General features: G+C 40.3%; 1 protein-coding gene across 4 annotated transcripts in view; it reads left to right on the plus strand.

The window, feature by feature from the left end:
- The window catches only part of LOC138764726 (15-hydroxyprostaglandin dehydrogenase [NAD(+)]-like), a 98,978-nt gene that overhangs the window by 15,876 nt on the left and 64,889 nt on the right, over positions 1-18,213 (plus strand). For 2 of the 4 annotated variants that reach the window (XM_069940996.1, XM_069940982.1), the window contains exon 4: positions 6,690-6,786. In XM_069940996.1, the coding sequence (XP_069797097.1) occupies positions 6,690-6,786 (97 nt within the window). Of the gene's footprint in view, positions 1-6,689; positions 6,787-9,878; positions 10,287-10,328; positions 12,076-18,213 lie in introns of those variants that run through there. The other 2 variants (XM_069940986.1, XM_069940989.1) reach the window with 2 other exon arrangements.

Genomic DNA, 18,213 nt, shown 5'->3' on the forward strand with positions numbered 1-18,213 from the left:
AGTAAGCACCGGGTTGTGATTGTGGGAGATTTTAACTTTCCACACATTGACTGGGACAACCATTCTGTAAATGGGCTGGATGGTTTGGAGTTTGTTAAATATATGGAGAATAGTTTTCTACATCAATATTTAGATGTACCAACTAAAGAAGGGGCAGTGTAGATCTGCTATTAGGAAATGAGATAGGTCAGGTGACCAAGGTGTGTGTTGGGAGCACTTTGGGTCCAGTGATCACAGTACTATTAGTTTCAAAATAATTATATGGAGAGAGATGGGTCTGGACCAGGGTTGGGATTTTTGATGAGAGAAATGTTAATTCTGAGGAGATGAGAATGGATTTGGAAGGTGTGGACTGGCATAAATTGTTATATGGGAAGGATATAGAAGGAAAATGAAGGGCATTCAAAGGTGAAATTTTAAGGGTTCAGGGATGGTATATTTCTGTTAGGATTAAAGGTAAGGTTAAATGTTTTAGGGAGCCTTGGTTTTCAGGAGTTATTGGAAATCTGGTTCAGAAAAAGAGAGGTGCTTTGACAGCATGAAGTAAATGTAAATGAGGTATTAGAGAAATATAAAGAATGTAAAAAGAATTTTAAGAAGGAACTTGGAAAGGCTAAGATGAGATATGAAGTTGCTTTGTCAAATAAGGTGAAAAAAAGTCCATAGGGTTTCTACAGATATATTAGGCGCAAAAGGATAGTGAGGTATAAAATTGGTCCCCTCGAGGATGAGAGTGGACGGCTATGCGTGGAGCCAAAAGAGATGGGGGAGATTTTGAACAGTTTTTTTTCTTTTAGTATTTACTGAGGAAAAGGATATTGATCTGTGTAAAGTAAGGTAAATAAGTAGGGAAGTTATGGAAATGATGAGAATTAAATAAGAGAAAGTACTGGTGTTTTTCAGGAAAATAAAGGTGGATAAATCTGAAGTTCCTGACAAAATATTCTCCAGGATCTTGAGGGAGGTTAGTGTAGAAATAGTAGGGGCTTTTACAGAGATATTTAAAAAGTCATTTGTAACGGGAATGGTGCTGGGGGATTGAAGGGTAGCTCATGTAGTTCTATTGTTTAAAAAAGATGCTAGGAGTAAATCTATTAATTTTAGGCTTGTTACTTTGACATCAGTGGTTGATAAGTTAATGGAAACTATTCATAGTGATAGTGTATATAAATATTTGGATAGGCAGTGTTTGATCAGGAATAGTCAACATGGATTTGTGAGGGGAAGATCATGTTTGACAAACGTTATAGAATTTTTTGAGGAGGTTACTAGCTGATGAGGGTAAGGCAGCGGATGTTGTATGTAAGGACTTCAGTAAGGCCTTTGATAAGGTTCCTCGGAGAAGGTTAGTTAGGAAGGTACAATCATTAAGTATTAACAATGAAGTAGTAAAATGAATTCAATGACGTTTGAATGGGAAATGCCAGAGAGTAGTGGTAGATAACTGTTGGTCAGACTGGAAGCCGATGACTAGTGATGTGCCTCAGGGTTCAGTATTGGGTCCATTACTATTTGTCATATACATTAATGATCTGGATGATGGGGTGGAAAATTGGATTAGTAAATATGTTGATGATACTAAGATAGGTGGAGCTGTGAATAGCGAAGAAAGGGTTTCAAAGCTTGCAGAGGGATTTAGAGCAGTTAGAAGAGTGGGCTGTAAGATGGCAAGTGGAGTTTAATGCAGATAAGTGTGAGATGTTACATTTTGGTAGGCTAATCAAAATAGGACATACATGGTGAATGGTTGGGCATTGAAGAGTTCAGTAGAATAGAAGGACCCAGGAATAATGGTGCATAGTTCCATGAAGGTGAAGTCACATGTGGATAGAGAGGTGAAGAAATCTTATGGTATGTTGGCCTTTATAAATCAGAGCATTGAGTATAGGGGCAGGGGATATTATGTTAAAATTGTACAAGGCATTAGTGAGGCCAAATTTGGAGTATTGTGTACAGTTTTGGTCACCAAAGTATTGGAAAGATATCAACAAATTGGAGAGAATGCAGAGAAGATTTGCTAGAATGTTGCTGGGGTTACAGAGTCTAAGTTGTAGGGAAAGGTTAAATAAGTTAGGTTTTTATTCTTTGGAGCATAGAAGGTTGAGAGTGGATTTGATTGAGGTATTTAAAATTATTAGGAGTATAGATAGTGTTGATGCGGAGAGGTTTTTTTCCTTTAAGAATGGGGGAGATACAAATGACAGGACATGAGTTGAGAGTTAGGGGGAAAATGTTTAGAGGAAATATGAGGGGGGACTTCATTACTCAAAGAGTGGTGGGTGTGTAGAATGAGCTTCCAGATGGTATGGTGGAGGCAGGTTAGATATTAGCACTTAAGGAGAAATTGGAAATGGAAGGAATGGAGAGTTATGGGTTTAGTATAGATCAATGGAGTTAGCTGGGATTAAGTGTTTGACATGGGCTAGAAGGGCCAAGGTGGCCTTTTCTATGCTGTAATTATTGTTTGGTTAAATGAAGTTCCAAACATTTTACACTTCTCACATAATGGATCAACATCTGAATAAAAACTAGATAATTTAAGTTTGGCCATACGAGTCCTGTGAACCACTTTAAATTGTAATGAGCAGTGTCTTGCACAAAATGAGGAATCATTAATCAAGCTGAGAGTAGAGAACCAATCTTCATCTGAGAATGTTAAGTTCAAATCTCTTTCCCAAACACTTTTAATCTCTGCCATTGGAGCTGAATTTAAATCCAATAACTTATTATAAATACATAATGTTAAACCACAATGAAACTAAAACAGTAACTTAAAAACCAGATCAAGAATATTTGAAAATATCCTTTTTCAGCTCGCTGGATTCAGCTATTTCAACTTGAATATGGCAGGCAACAAAAAAAACACAATAAATAAAAGATCACAATAAATGGATGATTATCATTTCCAGATTTTAGATTTTATTATTGGGTGGATTAACAGACATAATTTACTTTTATTATTAAATTTGTATAAGCCAATGAATCACCCCTCTTGGGTAGAAATGGAAGTGCAGTTCTCCAAAAAAAATGTCTATGTTTAGGTAATTCATCAGAATTAATGGTTTTTCGCTGGCTAGTCCAGTTATAGTAATATCTTCTTGACCATCTTTATTGGCTGCAGTTTTTGAGAAATGGCATAGAATAGGCATTCAAAGTTTTAATACTCTTTATTTGAGATCATTTGCATCCTTTGAACAATTCTGAGCTAAATTTAATTTTTCCAATAGACACTTTTTTAGATATTTACAAATTAGACATTTTGTTCAGACTAAGATTTCAGATTTTCCATGTATTTAGAACTGCAGATCAAAAGGTAAATCAAGAATATTTTAATGCATTTTAATATGATGGAATATTTCAGCAGGTCTGCATTGATTCAATCTGCCTAATTAGTCGCAGGCCCTGGCTCTTGCCTTAGAACTTTTGAGAAAGTTGTAAAGTAGCAAGGAAGTTTGCTTCTGCCACACATACTCACACTTCACTAGGTGCATGCTAGGGGTGGAGATTGGGAGGACTGGGAGCTATCTGTAGATTCAGGGATGGCACCAGAATGAGTGTTAGAGTAGGGCATTTGGGGTAACCAGGTGGGGCAGAGTCCAACAGATGTAAACTTGCTCATCTGGGGGGGAGGGGTGGGGGTGATGGCGGTGGCCTATCTGCCCAGGAGGGCCAAAATGTTTGGCCTGGAAGTCAGCCTGAAGAAAACTGAGGTCCTCCATCAGCCAGCTCCCCACCATGACTACCAGCCCCCCCACATCTCCATCGGGCACACAAAACTCAAAACGGTCAACCAGTTTACCTATCTCGGCTGCACCATTTCATCAGATGCAAGGATCGACAATGAGATAGACAACAGACTCGCCAAGGCAAATAGCGCCTTTGGAAGACTACACAAAAGAGTCTGGAAAAACAACCAACTGAAAAACCTCACAAAGATAAGCGTATACAGAGCCGTTGTCATACCCACACTCCTGTTCGGCTCCGAAACATGGGTCCTCTACCGGCACCACCTACGGCTCCTAGAACGCTTCCACCAGCGTTGTCTCCGCTCCATCCTCAACATCCATTGGAGCGCTCACACCCCTAACGTCGAGGTACTCGAGAGGGCAGAGGTCGACAGCATCGAGTCCACGCTGCTGAAGATCCAGCTGCGCTGGATGGGTCACGTCTCCAGAATGGAGGACCATCGCCTTCCCAAGATCGTATTATATGGCGAGCTTTCCACTGGCCACCGTGACAGAGGTGCACCAAAGAAAAGGTACAAGGACTGCCTAAAGAAATCTCTTGGTGCCTGCCACATTGACCACCGCCAGTGGGCTGATAACGCCTCAAACCGTGCATCTTGGCGCCTCACAGTTTGGCGGGCAGCAGCCTCCTTTGAAGAAGACCGCAGAGCCCACCTCACTGACAAAAGGCAAAGGAGGAAAAACCCAACACCCAACCCCAACCAACCAATTTTCCCTTGCAACCGCTGCAATCGTGTCTGCCTGTCCCGCATCGGACTGGTCAGCCACAAACGAGCCTGCAGCTGACGTGGACTTTTTACCCCCTCCATAAATCTTCGTCCGCGAAGCCAAGCCAAAGAAAGATCTGCCCAGGAGGGGCACAGTCTGACAGTTGTAATCTCACTCAGCAAAGCTGTGAGGGGGTGGTTTCTGATACCTACTTGCTGAGCATACAGAAACCTTCTCCATCCCTCTGACATAGTAGTCAAAGCACTGCGGTGATGTGAGAGGGGTGGGTCTGATGGTAAGCGATGGCCACGAATGTATGGGGGTACAGCCCCTCGCAAGAGAGGGCCATGCCCACAAATGCCTCCCTCTGATGCCAACCATGTGTAGTTTGTAAAGGTTGAGAGAGGCTTGATGTGGGGAAGGCAAGGATAGTGGTTCTCAACATTTTTCTTTCCACTCACATATCACTTTAATTATTCCTTATGCCATAAGTGCTCCGTGATTAGTAAGGGATAGGTTAAGGTGGTATGTGGGTGGAAAGAAAAAGTTTGTAAACCAGAGTTTTAATTGTGCCTAAATGACTTGTTATCTGCATGGTTTTATAACTCCAAAAGAAATGGGCCATTGACAATTTTTCTCAAACAAAATATTTCAGTAACAATTGGGTCTAGAGCAGTGGTTCCCAACCTTCCCAGTCACATCCCACCTTAAGCAATCCCTTATTAATCACAGAGCACCGATGGTATAGGGATGACTTAAAGTGCGATGTGAGTGGAAAGGAAAAGGAGAACCATTGGGCTAGGAAGTGGCTGGAGATGTAGGAGCTGAGAAGGAAGCTGGAGATGAGGATAGTCATGGATTAGGTGGCGATTGGGGGCATTTAGACACTGAGAGGAGATAGGCTGAAGATCAGAAATCCAGAGGGTTGGGAAGTGACCAGAGATCCAGAAGGCCAGGGGAAGGTACAACACATTTGTAAGCTGGATTGAACCTTTCTGAGTTCTGTCAGTATAAGAATCATCCCACATGACATGTTTCAAATGTCATTCAGCAGGGTGCTATGACATTTCAAGTCAAGTTGTTTATTGTCATCTGATTGTGCAAGTACCACCTGACAAAACTGCGTTCTCGAGTCCTCGGTGCAAAACATAACCAGAAATAACATACATACAAACAAACAATACTTACGCAGTATTCACAAATACAAATAAATAAATAAATTTTGTTTTGTGAATAAAAGAATCTCAGATGGTTAGTATGAGAAGTTCCTTTGGTCATTCAGCATTCTCACTGCCCATGGGAAGAAGCTGTTCCTCAGCCTGGTGGTTCTGGCTCTGATACTCCCGTATCTCCTAAGAATAAGGCGAAGACTACAACTAAGAATATATAGCAACACATCTTATTAGATCATTCATTAATTTGTATCTTCACTACATTTACTGTCATGAGGCTTTATAAGATGGACATGCCTATGTTGCCCACCATAGAGCAGACCAGACAAGCAGATTCAAGGGCTGGGGCTCTCCATTGAATCTAAGTCCAGCCCACAGCAGACATTGTGTGATCAACATCAATCTCATTAGGAAGGAGACAAATGAGGATGAAATCCATTTGTCATTCTTCTGATAAGAAACCCCTGTATCTATTACACAGCCATTCCTCTTCATTTCCCCGTATAACTAAGTACCCTGTGATTAAAATTTTTACCTACATCATAATCCCAATATGTTCCTGTGGGTCAGCTACATTCAGTGCTAAGGAACAACGCAATGCACAGACCTTGTCTCTTTTCAAGATTCAAGATTCTTTTGCATCACTTAACAAAACAGGTGTAATACTACACAAAATTGCATTTAGTCTGCCAAAAGGCAGACAAAGATTCGCTATCAGCAGAAATTGCACGATGCCCCATAGTCAGAGAAAGGGAAACGAAAGAGAGATCCTTCAGAGTCACAGAGTGTCCATGGATTCGTCTCCAGCGCTCCCACGACTTTTACAGCCACGCGGAACTTCAGTCCAAGCCGTCGGTAACCCAAGTTCCAGGTCCAAGCCTCCAGCGCCCTCGGCACCCTCTCGCATCCCAGTTCCGGTGCCTTGTACCCCTTCAGCCAGTCTCCAAAAGTCTACAGTCTGGTGTGAGTCCTTTGACCACAGTCAGCAACGCATAGCTTATTGAAGAAATATCATGTCTTTTGAATACTTTAGAAAAAAATGTTTCCATTTTCTCAATACCAGATCTCTGTGATCCGAGGAACATATTTAGCATTGGAGTATATGAGCAAACAGAATGGTGGGAAAGGAGGAATTATAGTGAACGTGGCCTCTTTGGCAGGTAAGAAAAGATTTTTGATTATTTCAGTTATAATAAAGCCTACCATTGTCAAATAGTGAAAGGTACCATCCAGCGTACAGCATGCAAATTGGAAGGGAACAGTAGAGAGTAAAACATACTGAGCTAATAGTTAATTCTATAGATGAATGGCGAATGCAGAATGAGAATTCGTGAAGTTACAGAATCCAGCAGAAGGGTGCAATGTGCCTAGATGCAAGATATAAATTTTTAAAATTTAAATTTAGACATATAGGACCACAAGTCCAATTTACACCCAATTAACCTACACTGCTGGTACATTTCGAACGGTGGGAGGAAACCGGAGCCCTTGGGGAAAACCCACACAGACATGGGGAGAATATACAAATTCTTTACAGACAGCGTGAGATTCGAACCACGGTTCCGATTGCTGGCACTGTAAAAGTGTTGTGCTAACTGCTATGTCAGCTGTGCTGCGTATTCCAGGTCTATGGGTGTTGAAAGCAGAGAAGGAACATTCAGATTGAGCGTAGAACAAGACAGCACAATAGAGGCCCTTCAGCTCACCATTTATTTTGACATACAGCACGGTAACAGGCCCTTCAGGCTTGTGAGCCTGTGCCATCCAATTACACCCAATTGACCAACAACCCTGTATATTTTTTCTGAAGGGTGGGAGGAAACTGGAACACCCAGAGGAATCCAACGCAGGCACGGGGAGAACATACAAACTCCTTACAGCCGGAGCTGGATTCAAACCCAGGTCGTGGCGTTGTAACAGCATTGCCCTAACAATTACACTAACTGTGCCACCAATAAGTTGACATGATGAGCTATGTAAACTGACTCCACAACTATCTAATTTTTTTCCTATCTCGCACCTAATTTTCTCACATCCATGTGCCTAAGAATCTTTCAAATCTTTCAAATGTCCCTAATGTGCCAGCCTCCCCAAGGCACACACCACTCTCTGAGAAAAAAAACATACCTTTAGCATCTCACCTAAACTTTCCTCCACGCAATTTAAACAAATGGTGTCTGGTGTTTGGTGCTGGTTGTCCACCCTTGTGGAAATAGCATTGAGAATCTTGAGGTCAGAAAATGTATTGCTATAACTTTTAAGTCTGATATTGATTTGGCAATGTTTCGATGGCATGCAGAAGTTCGGAGTTGTATTCCACTTGAGAAAATTACTTTAAGAGATAAATATCATATATTTTGGAAAATATGGACCCCATATTTTACAAATTCTTGGTTTTAAAATTTAAAAGAATTCGAGCATTCCCTTTCTCTTATAGGTCTCTATAAATAATTATACATTTAAAGGTATCGGAAAGTGAGGTACTTCTGTGTGGTTTTCTTGTCCCTTTTCTTTTTCTTCTGTTTTTTAGTTTGGGGAAGGGGTGAGGGGGGATTAATAGGAGGTTTTTCTTTTTTTATAAAATACCACATGTTAAGTTTGAAATTCTGTAATATGTTTGCTAAGTGTTTTTTATTTTAAATAAAGTTTTTTTTAAAAAAAAGAGAATCCCAAGGTCATGCTTTAGGAAGGGGCAGAAGTGAGCAGTCGAAAGAACATATTAAGCAAATGTCTCTTTGTAAAGATGTTAGTTAAAGCATGTTAAAGCATAATGACTGAACAATTAGAAAAAAGGAAAAGGCCTTTCCAAGATACTCCACTATACATTGAGATTAAAGTTGATCTTTTTAACTCAGGACCACTTTCCTGCCCTCGCCCGATATCTCATGCTCCTTTTCAATAAGCTGACAGGAACCTCCGGCTCTATCCATGGAAGAGGCAATGTTTCCCACTTTGTTCTCATCAGTCAGCTAATTGCAATTGGAAGAGGGTCATCCTTGATCCCAAGGAATTGCCAAAAAAAAAGAGGAACTATTTTCACCATTTTCAGGATTTTGCTTTCTCCTTTGTTTTACATTGTTCGACTCAGAAGCAACTTCTTTCTCTGGAGAGGGCAACGTGGACAGACAGAGTAAATGTGGATAGGCTTTTTTCAATTAAGAAAGGGGGAGATTCAAACTAGAGGACATGGTTTAAGATTGAAGGGGAACATGAGGGGAAATTTCTTTACGCAGAGGGTGGTGGGGATGTGGAATGAGCTTCCGGCAGACGTGGTCGAGGCGGGATCATTGGTTACATTTAAGGAAAGACTGGATCGTTACATGGATAGGAGGGGACTAGAGGGGTATGGACCGGGTGCTGGTCAGTGGGACTAGGAGGGTGGGGATTTTCTACGGCATGGACTAGTAGGGCCGAACTGGCCTGTTCTGTGCTGTAAGTGGTTATATGGTTATATGGTTAATGCAATGCTATTACAGCGCTAGCAACCTGAGTTCGAATCCGGCGCTGTCTGCACATTTTTCCGTGTTAACATGGCTTTTCTCCAGGTGCTCCGGTTTTCTCCCTCCTTCCCAAGAAGTACCTGGTTGATAGGCTAATTAGGCGTATTTGGGCGGCGCAAGATCTTTGGCTGGAGGAGTCTGTTACCGCACTTTATGTCTATAACAAGAAAAAAAATAAAGGTTGAATTAATCAATGAAAAGTTTGCATGCTCAAATCTACTACACTGAAGGAGATCATGCAACTTATAAAGACAATGATGCCAATGATCCCCACAATTGTCGGCAGAATCACAGAGGGCGATGAGGAAGCAGACAGGAGTGAGAGAGATCAGCTAGTTGAGTGGTGTAACAACAACAACCTTGTTAGTAAAACAAAGGCACTGATTGCGGATTTCAGGAGGGGGGAAATCAGGAGAACAGGAACCAGTCCTCATCGAGGGGTCAGCAGTGGAAAGGGTTAAGAACTTCAAGTTCCTGCGTGTCAACATCTCTGAAGATCTTCCCTAGGGCCTCCATGCCGATGCAATCTTAAAGAAGGCTGTGCTTTGTGAGGAGTTTGAGGTGATTTGGTATATCATCAAAATCCCTTGCAATTTTCTAAAGTGGAGAGCATTCTGACTGGTTGCTTCACTGTCTAATATGGAGGTTCACAGGACAGAAAAAGATTACAGGTGTTGTACACTCGGCCAGCACCTGGGTGATGGGAGTCCTTGAGGATAGAAGCTGGTTTCTTAAGACACTGTCTCTTGTAGATATCCTTGATGGAGTGAAGACTGGTGCCCATGACGCCCGGCCGAGTTGACAACCCTCTGGAGTTTTTCTTCTTCTCCTGAGCGTTGGCACCTCCATACCAGTTAGTGAAGCAAGCACCCAGAATGCTCTCCAAGATACACCGATGGAAGTTTTCAAGAGTCTTCGGCATTCTCTCCATGGAGGCATGTGTACACTTTGTGCCACCTCCCCTCAATGAATCTACTCTTTCAGAAAGAATCATTTACATATCTGGAAGCATTTTGCAACTGGAACAAAATGAAATCCACAGTCAGCTAATATCTGGTTGCCATCGCTGAGCTGTACAAGGTAAACGCTGAGAAGGTTTTATTTATTTTCTACCCTTGAAATAAGAAATGGACAGAATCGCCACACAATAGTTACAGAAGTTCACAATGTCACAGTACTTGATGATGTTTTCTTTTTTGCAGAAGGAGCTGGCCTCATCAGTAATTTGTACACAATGTTCCCAAGTAAACTGATATTAACAAGTCAAGACAGCAGTTTTCAGTCCTTTTACATGAAGGGAACTCATTATCGTAGTTGAAGCATTCTTGGGGGAGTTGTTTTGTCTCTTCTGAATCAAAGACAAGTGAATTTTACGTGTGTTTTTTAAAAAATATTAATGCCAGATAAAGTATTCCCACTGCATTACAGTTCAACAGATTGAGGCTGGACCATTTTATGGGAAGATCAATTTGAAATTGTGACAGGGCTGAAGTGTGATATAGTAAAAATATAAAAATGCTGGAGGAAGTCAGCAGGTCTCGGAGCATCCATAGGAGGTAAAAATACACCACTGTTTCAGGTAAGTGTGATATTCCCAGGACATCTGAATTCTGCGCAATGCTCAATGACAGTTGATTGCCTTATAGTCAAGTGATTGAACTAGATATCTCAGGTATGCAGTGAGCCTTATTAATTGTTGCTACACATGGTGCATCTGAAGAAACATCACCAGAGTTGTCAGGGATCCAACGAACTAATGCCGTTGTGAAGAAAGCATGTCAGTGCCTCCGCTTCCTCTGGAGTATGCCGAGTTTGAGTATAACATCGGAAACCTTGGCAAGCTTCCATAGATGTATGGTGGAAAGTGTGCTGGCCGGTTGCATCATGGCCTGGCTTGGGCGGGGGGGGGGTGTGGGGGCCCAAACCTCTGAGCGGGAAGCCCTGCAAAAGGGACACAGCCCACTACATCACAGACAGAACTCTCCCCACCATTGAAACAATCGACATGGAACACTGCTGTCGGAGAGCAGCAGCAATCATCAAGGATCCATCCCACCCAGGACACGCTCTATTCTCACTGCTGCCATCTGGAAAAAGGTATAAATGCCACGAGACTCATACATCCAGGTTCAGGAACAGCTTCTACCCGTCCACCATCAGACTCCTCAACCACAAACTCAATCAGAGAATCATTTGAAGATTGTCTGTATATTATTTATCACTGAATTTTTTTTTCTGTATTGCACAGTCAGGATGTTTATCTTTGTTTGTTTACATTTACCTCTTTTGTATATGTATCTTTTTTCTTGATTATACATTACATTACCGACAAGTAGAAATTCTGCCTGGCCTGCAGGTAAAAAGAATTTCAGTTTTTTTTAGACTGCAATGTCGGGAAAATCGCGGAAAAAATTAACAAAATTATTGCCCGTGTGATCCTTCGCATTGGGCGTCTTTTTAGACTGCAAAAACCTGAGTGCAACAGTTCCTGGGGTTGGATGTGCAGTAAGGTGGATGACAGTCAATGAATTTTTCTGGTACGATTTACACTGCAGGCTTCCTCCAAAAAGTTGAGCAGGATAAATTGCAGGGCATGAATTGACTCAAATTCCGTGTACGTTCCTTCTGAGACTGCCCATGGAGCAGCAAATTTCCTTGCTTGTGCTGTTACATGTCTGCAGTCTAAAAACGATTGGGACTGGGGTTCGAATCCCACACTGTCTGTCAGGAGTTTGACCATTCTCCCCATGTCTGCATGGGTTTTCCCCAGGGGCCCCGGTTTACTCCCATCATTCGAAACATATTGGGGTGTAGATTAAATGGGTGTAAATTGGGTGGCCAATTTATGGGTCAAAATGGCCTGTCACTGCGCTTAATGTCTAAATATAATTTTATATTAATACAGGCAGTGTATTATTTTGCAAATAGACACTAAAACAACTAACTGAATCAGACTGACTTTGTACATTATTTATTATTGAATATTTATTTTCTGTATTGCAGTTTGTTTGCACATCCTTCTTGTTTACATTTCTCTCTATTGTATAGTATCTTTCCTTCAGTACAGTATTTTTTTGCAGCGAAGATAAGTTGAAATTCTGCCTGGCCCCCAGGATAAAGAATTTCAAGGTTGCCTGTCATGTCATGCATGGACTCTAAACATTGAACTTTGAACGGAATATGTAACACAGGCATCCTTTAGTAACTTCTATAGGAAGACCATTGGAAGTAATTTGTGCAGATACATCACTACGTGATGGCTGCAAGAGCCAAGAGAGAATTGTGAAAGCAGCTCAGGCTATCATATTACAACCCCACCACACCCTCATCCCACTCCTATCCATGACTCAATCATACTCCTTGCTGCCTTGGTCAAACAGCTGACATATTAAAAGTCTTATCTCACTGCAACTATATTCTCTTGAGCCACCACCCATCAGAAAGAAGATTCATGAGTGTGGGGTCATGATTCAGAGTTTCCCAAATCTCTTGGATCCTTGAATGAACTTCACACTTGTCTTTGCTCTTTACTAACTTAATCACTCTGCAATCACCACTTTTTTTTAAAACAAAAACTGCTGTATATATATATATATATATATAATGGTTGACCAACTGGATTGCTGACATGAACTTGAACTGGAGACTGCATGCTAACTGAATCGCAGGAGGAGCAGGGGAAATGCTAGAACCTTTTACTACAGATATGGTGACAGGACATTTAGAAATGAATCATGGTTCTGAAGAGAAACACCATGGATTTATGAAAGGGAAATCATATGTGATGAACTTTAAAGTTGCGGTGATCCGGAGGTGTGGCCATGCGAAGGCCTTAAGACAGATGTGTTTTGGTTGAGCAGAGAAGTTATCCAGAATGATAAATGCAATAGAAACAGAAGCTGATACTATAACATATAATCCAAAGAAATAAATATTATGTTTAGACAATACTATATGAATCTATACAAATCAGAATTAGTAGGAGAAGAAAATGAGATGGAAGAATTTTTAACGAATGTTGAACTTCCTAAACTAGAAGAGAGAGAAAAAGTATGACTTAGATGCTCCTTTTACAAGGAAGAAATAGAGAAAGCTCTGGGTACTTTGCAAGCTAATAAGTCCCTGGGGGAAGATGGAATTCCCCCTGAGTTCTATAGACAACTTAAAGATTTGTTGATGCAACTTTTGATTAAGTGGTGGAGACTCAAACCCTCCTGGAAACTTTTTCAAATGCTCTAATTACAGTGCTACCAAAGAAAGGTAGAGATCATTAAAAACTTCATCATACAGACCAATATCACTTCTGAATGCAGACTATAAAATTGTAGCAAAGGCCCCAGCCAACAGAGTGGGTGAGTATTTACCAAAATTAATACATCCAGATCAGGTGGAATTTGTTAAAGGCAGACATTCTTCATGTAGCTTAGGCAAAAATCAAGGTTGAATCCAAACATAACTATTTCCCTAGATGCAGAAAATCCATTTGATTGATTAGAATGATCTTTCTTATTTAAAATGTTGGAAACATCTGGTATAGGCAGAAAATTTATAAATTATATAAAAATTCTCTGTCACAGCTAAAATTATAACTAATAACCAAATGTTATCTATTTTCCCTTGAGTAGATCAAATGGACAGGGGTGTCCCCTATCACCAGCATTATTCATCCTAGCTATTGAGCTTCTGGCGGAGATTATAAAAAGGGATCTGGATATTAAGGGCTTCAACGATGGAAATGAAAAACATAAATTAGTTTATTTGGCTGATGATGTGCTATTATTTATATTTGACCTGGCGGAATCGTTGAGAAGATTACAAACAATATTAGAAAAATATGGAAGAATATCAGGATATAAAATAAATATGGATAAAAGTGAGATAATGCAATTGCAAAATTCAGATTATGATAGATACCAAAAAGGTGGTAGATTTAAATGGAAGAAAGATGGAATTAAGTCCTTGGGAATATGACAGATAATAATTTACAGAATTTATATAAGCTTAACTGAATCTCTCTACTAGAAAAAAGATCTACAGAAATGGAAAGACCTGCCGATTACAATAGTAGGAATGGTAAATTGTATAAAAATGAAGGCAATGCCAAGACTACAGTATTTCTTCCAATCATTGCCTTTTGTACAAACTAAAAAAATTCTTTAAATTATTACACAATTGTCTCAGACAATTCCTATAGAATGACAAAGTACTAAGAATTGCAATGGAAAAGTTAACATGGGACTATGAATTGGGTGGTCTTAGACGTTCAGATTTTAAGAAGTATTATCTATCGGCACAAGCAAGATCTCTATCAGTTTTCTTTCAAGAAAACAGCTCCCATCGTGGATTCAAATGGGACTGAATTCAATATAAGAGGAGACAATGAAGGATTTCATTTATAAGTGGAATGTTAAATCATTTAAACCACAGGAATAGGCCAGTTCGGCCATACAAAAAAAAAAGATAATTCTGTATTAATATATATGATTAGAATCTGAATCTGGGTAACAAAATATTGAATTCATGGTATGACAAAGAAATAAGATGTTGATGATTGTTATGTGGAAGTATCTCTTATGTCTTTTGTCAATTAGGAAACAAGTATGGAGTAGCTAATGGGACATTCTTTTGATTTCTCCCATTAAGATCATTCTTAAGAGAAAGATGGGGACAAAACTTGGCCCCACCTGAAATAAATGAGATAGAATGAAGATTTGGCTGGGATACATACCTAAATTATATCTAAGATATACTTTGCTCTCCAAATGGGAAGTGCAAAAGCAGGTTTACGGAGATCAAGAGAGAGAGAGAGATGGGAGTCAGATTTAAGAGTTGCAGTAATGGAAAGATGCTGGTGTTTGGACAGCATGATGTCAATTATAAATGCAAGATACAGATTGGTACGATATAATTTTCTGCACCAATTATACCTCACACCACAGAAATAACATAAATCAAACTCAGAAATATCAGGAATGCATTTTAGATGATGTGGAATAGAAATATGAACATTTGTACATGCTATGTGATCGTGTGTAAAGGTGAGACATTTCTGGCAGGATATTACTGAAATACTAACGAGGATAACAGGCGTGGCCTTCACGGATGACCTGGAGCTTTATCTTTTGAGCAACTTTATTGAAATTTGCAATAAACTAACTAAATTCTAAATTTAATTTGTTAAAATAGCTTTGGCTATGATCATTACTTGGAAATCTAACAGATACCATGATGGGAAAAAAAATCACATCCAATCTAAACAACAAATGTGATGTATTTATAAAAAATATGACAACCATATATAGATTATATAGGGGCCCAAATATAAATAAAAAGGTGCTAATATTATAAAAAATGTGACCTCCCCAATTAAGACTTTATTTTTTTTTAAACCCAACTGTAAACCCTGATGGTGTACGGATTTATACTGTAAAGGGGGTGGGGGAGAGGGGAGAAGGGGTTTTGTTCAGTAAGAAAAAGTTATAAATATATATTTATATCTATATATTTTGAAAATGGAAAATTTTGATAAGTATATTTATGGAAAACTAAAAATGTTCAAAAAAAAGGTTGCAGGGATCAGATAGTTGAGGGCAACCCAGTTAATCAGATGTATTTGGACTTCCAGCAGTACTTTCAAAGGTTGTTAAATGGAACCTAAGGGAACAGCCTCAGAATAAAAGGACGTCCCCTTTGAACAGAGATGAGAAAACATTTCTTCATCCAAAGGGCGTGAATCTGTATCATTCGATGTCACAGATGGGTGTGGAGGCCAAGTCATTGGATGGATTTAAAGCAGAGGTTGATAGATTCTTGATTAGTCAGGGTGACTAAGGCAGAAGAATTAGGTTAAGAGGAAAATATATTAGACATAATGGGCTGAATGGCCCAATTCTGCTCCTAGATCTAATGGTATTAAGACTAGAGGGCATGAACAATAATTGGGACTAATATTGATACATGTAATACTGATGTATGGCTGCGAGTCATGGACCATCACAAATGCAATGGAGGAAAGATCCGATGTGGTTTCTCAGAAGAATGCCGTGCATATCATACATGGACAGGATTACAAGCAAAAGTTCTACAAAGAACAAAAAAAAACGTACGTTATTAAAAGAGTTAGAAAACTGCAATCAAAATTCTTTGGACGCATCACGTGAAGAGATACATTAGAACATTTAGTTACAACTGGAAAGCTGGAAGGAAAAAGAAGGAGAAGCAGAATGAAAATGAGAGACGGATTAAGATCATGTTTAGAAACAGGGGAGACAACTACAATTCAGAGGGTCAGAGACGGTGATGGCTGGAAAGCTATAATCTGCCATGCCAAACGGCAAGGCTCCTAAACAAACAGCATATTGGCATGGTTTAATGGGCAGAAAGCAGTGAATTGCCTCAACTCCAAGCTGGGGTTCTGCAGATTGGTGCCAAAGATCCTCTTCTTCACAATTTATATTGCTGCTTCAGTTGTGACAATCAAGAGAACTTCAGATGTTGAAAATCTAAAATTGGGAATTGCTGAGATGTAATTAGTGTGCTGGATCCAAGAAGATCCTTCATCAGAATTGGGACAAAGACAAGAGAAGCATGTTCAATGAGGGAGGAGAATGTCTCCGATTGGGGAAAATCCACGTCCGCGGTGACCATGGGGATATCTTGCCTGCTCATTTGTCTATGTTCTCATTCTAACTGCTCCAACTTACTTGTTGAGCTAACATCAAATTTGTTTTCAAAATTTGCTTGGCTGTAGAAGACAAAATATAGTGGTGGAGGGAGGGTTCTGTTACTAGATGTCAATAACCACTGACGTTCTGCAGGAATCAATGCTGGGTTCTCTGTTGTTTTGATGTCGATGAAATATAGAACATTGCAGCCCAGTACAGTCCCTTCTGCCCATGGTGTTGTGCTGACCTATGTAAACCTACTCTACACAATCAAATTTTTCCCGACCTCACACCCATAACATTCTATTGTAGCAGCTACTACGGTAGAGCTACTAAAGAACTACAAACACACGCCAGAGTAGTCAACTCAAGACTGATTTATTCAGGGTTTACAGGCTTCTTTTAAATACTGTGTGTCCCAGACTGCACGGGACAAGGTGGGACATCACTATGAGTTTGCTGCCGAACCACGGGACCGGCAGGTTTAAATTTAGCCTTGTAAGTGTCCCGTGTCTTCCGGCAGGAGACTCAGTAGCTCAACGTGCCGTTCCTTGGCATTCAGTACTCCCTAATGAGATGAGCAGGTAGACATCCGCATTAGGATTCTGAACACCCGCAGAAGCGTGCCAGCGACAGTTTGCATTGTCGCATTGCACCTGCTCGACCCGCTACACGGCCGTTGCATCATATGCAGGCCCGTATTATGGTTCTGCACACCCACAGAACCGTGCCGATGACTGTTCGCGTTGCCGTGCTGTGCACCCGCTTGGCTTGCTACATGGCCGCTACACTATATACCTTACACTCATGTGCCTATCTAAGTATTTTTTGAATGTCCCAATTGTACCAGCCTCCACCACCATGTCCCCTATTGCATTCCAGACACCTACCACTTTCTGAGTTAAAAACTTGCCTCTGACATCTCCCCTAAAACTCCTCCATTCACCTTAAACCGGTGTCCTCTGGTATTTGCTATTGTTGACCCACAAAACTGGTGCTGAGTGTCTACCTCTCATAATCTTACATACTGTATATTTCGGTGTATAAGTCCAGTCTTGAAACCCTCAAAAAATCATTAAAAAAATGGTGGGGGAGTCGATTTATATGCCCGATATACTTTTGAGACCTTAAATTCAACTCAAAAAACAGCTTGATGTAGATTTGGTGTATAAGATGACCCTTGCCAATATTCCCAAAGGATCGCATACTGAGCTTACAATTGAAAGAATATCTCTACTTGTTAAAGGCCATTCTTTGAAAACAATTTTGAATTTGAAAATATCAGATTGAAGACACCACTGCACCCCTAGAATTCTTTCGGCAGGTAGAACGTCACAATCCAAATCAAAATGTTTTTATCTCCTTTGCTCTTTCTGCCTCAGGAATAACAGCTAACACTTCTCGACTCTTGCTAATGCATTTC

This window comes from Narcine bancroftii, chromosome 1, assembly GCF_036971445.1.
Source record: "Narcine bancroftii isolate sNarBan1 chromosome 1, sNarBan1.hap1, whole genome shotgun sequence".
NCBI classification, from domain to species: domain Eukaryota; kingdom Metazoa; phylum Chordata; class Chondrichthyes; order Torpediniformes; family Narcinidae; genus Narcine; species Narcine bancroftii.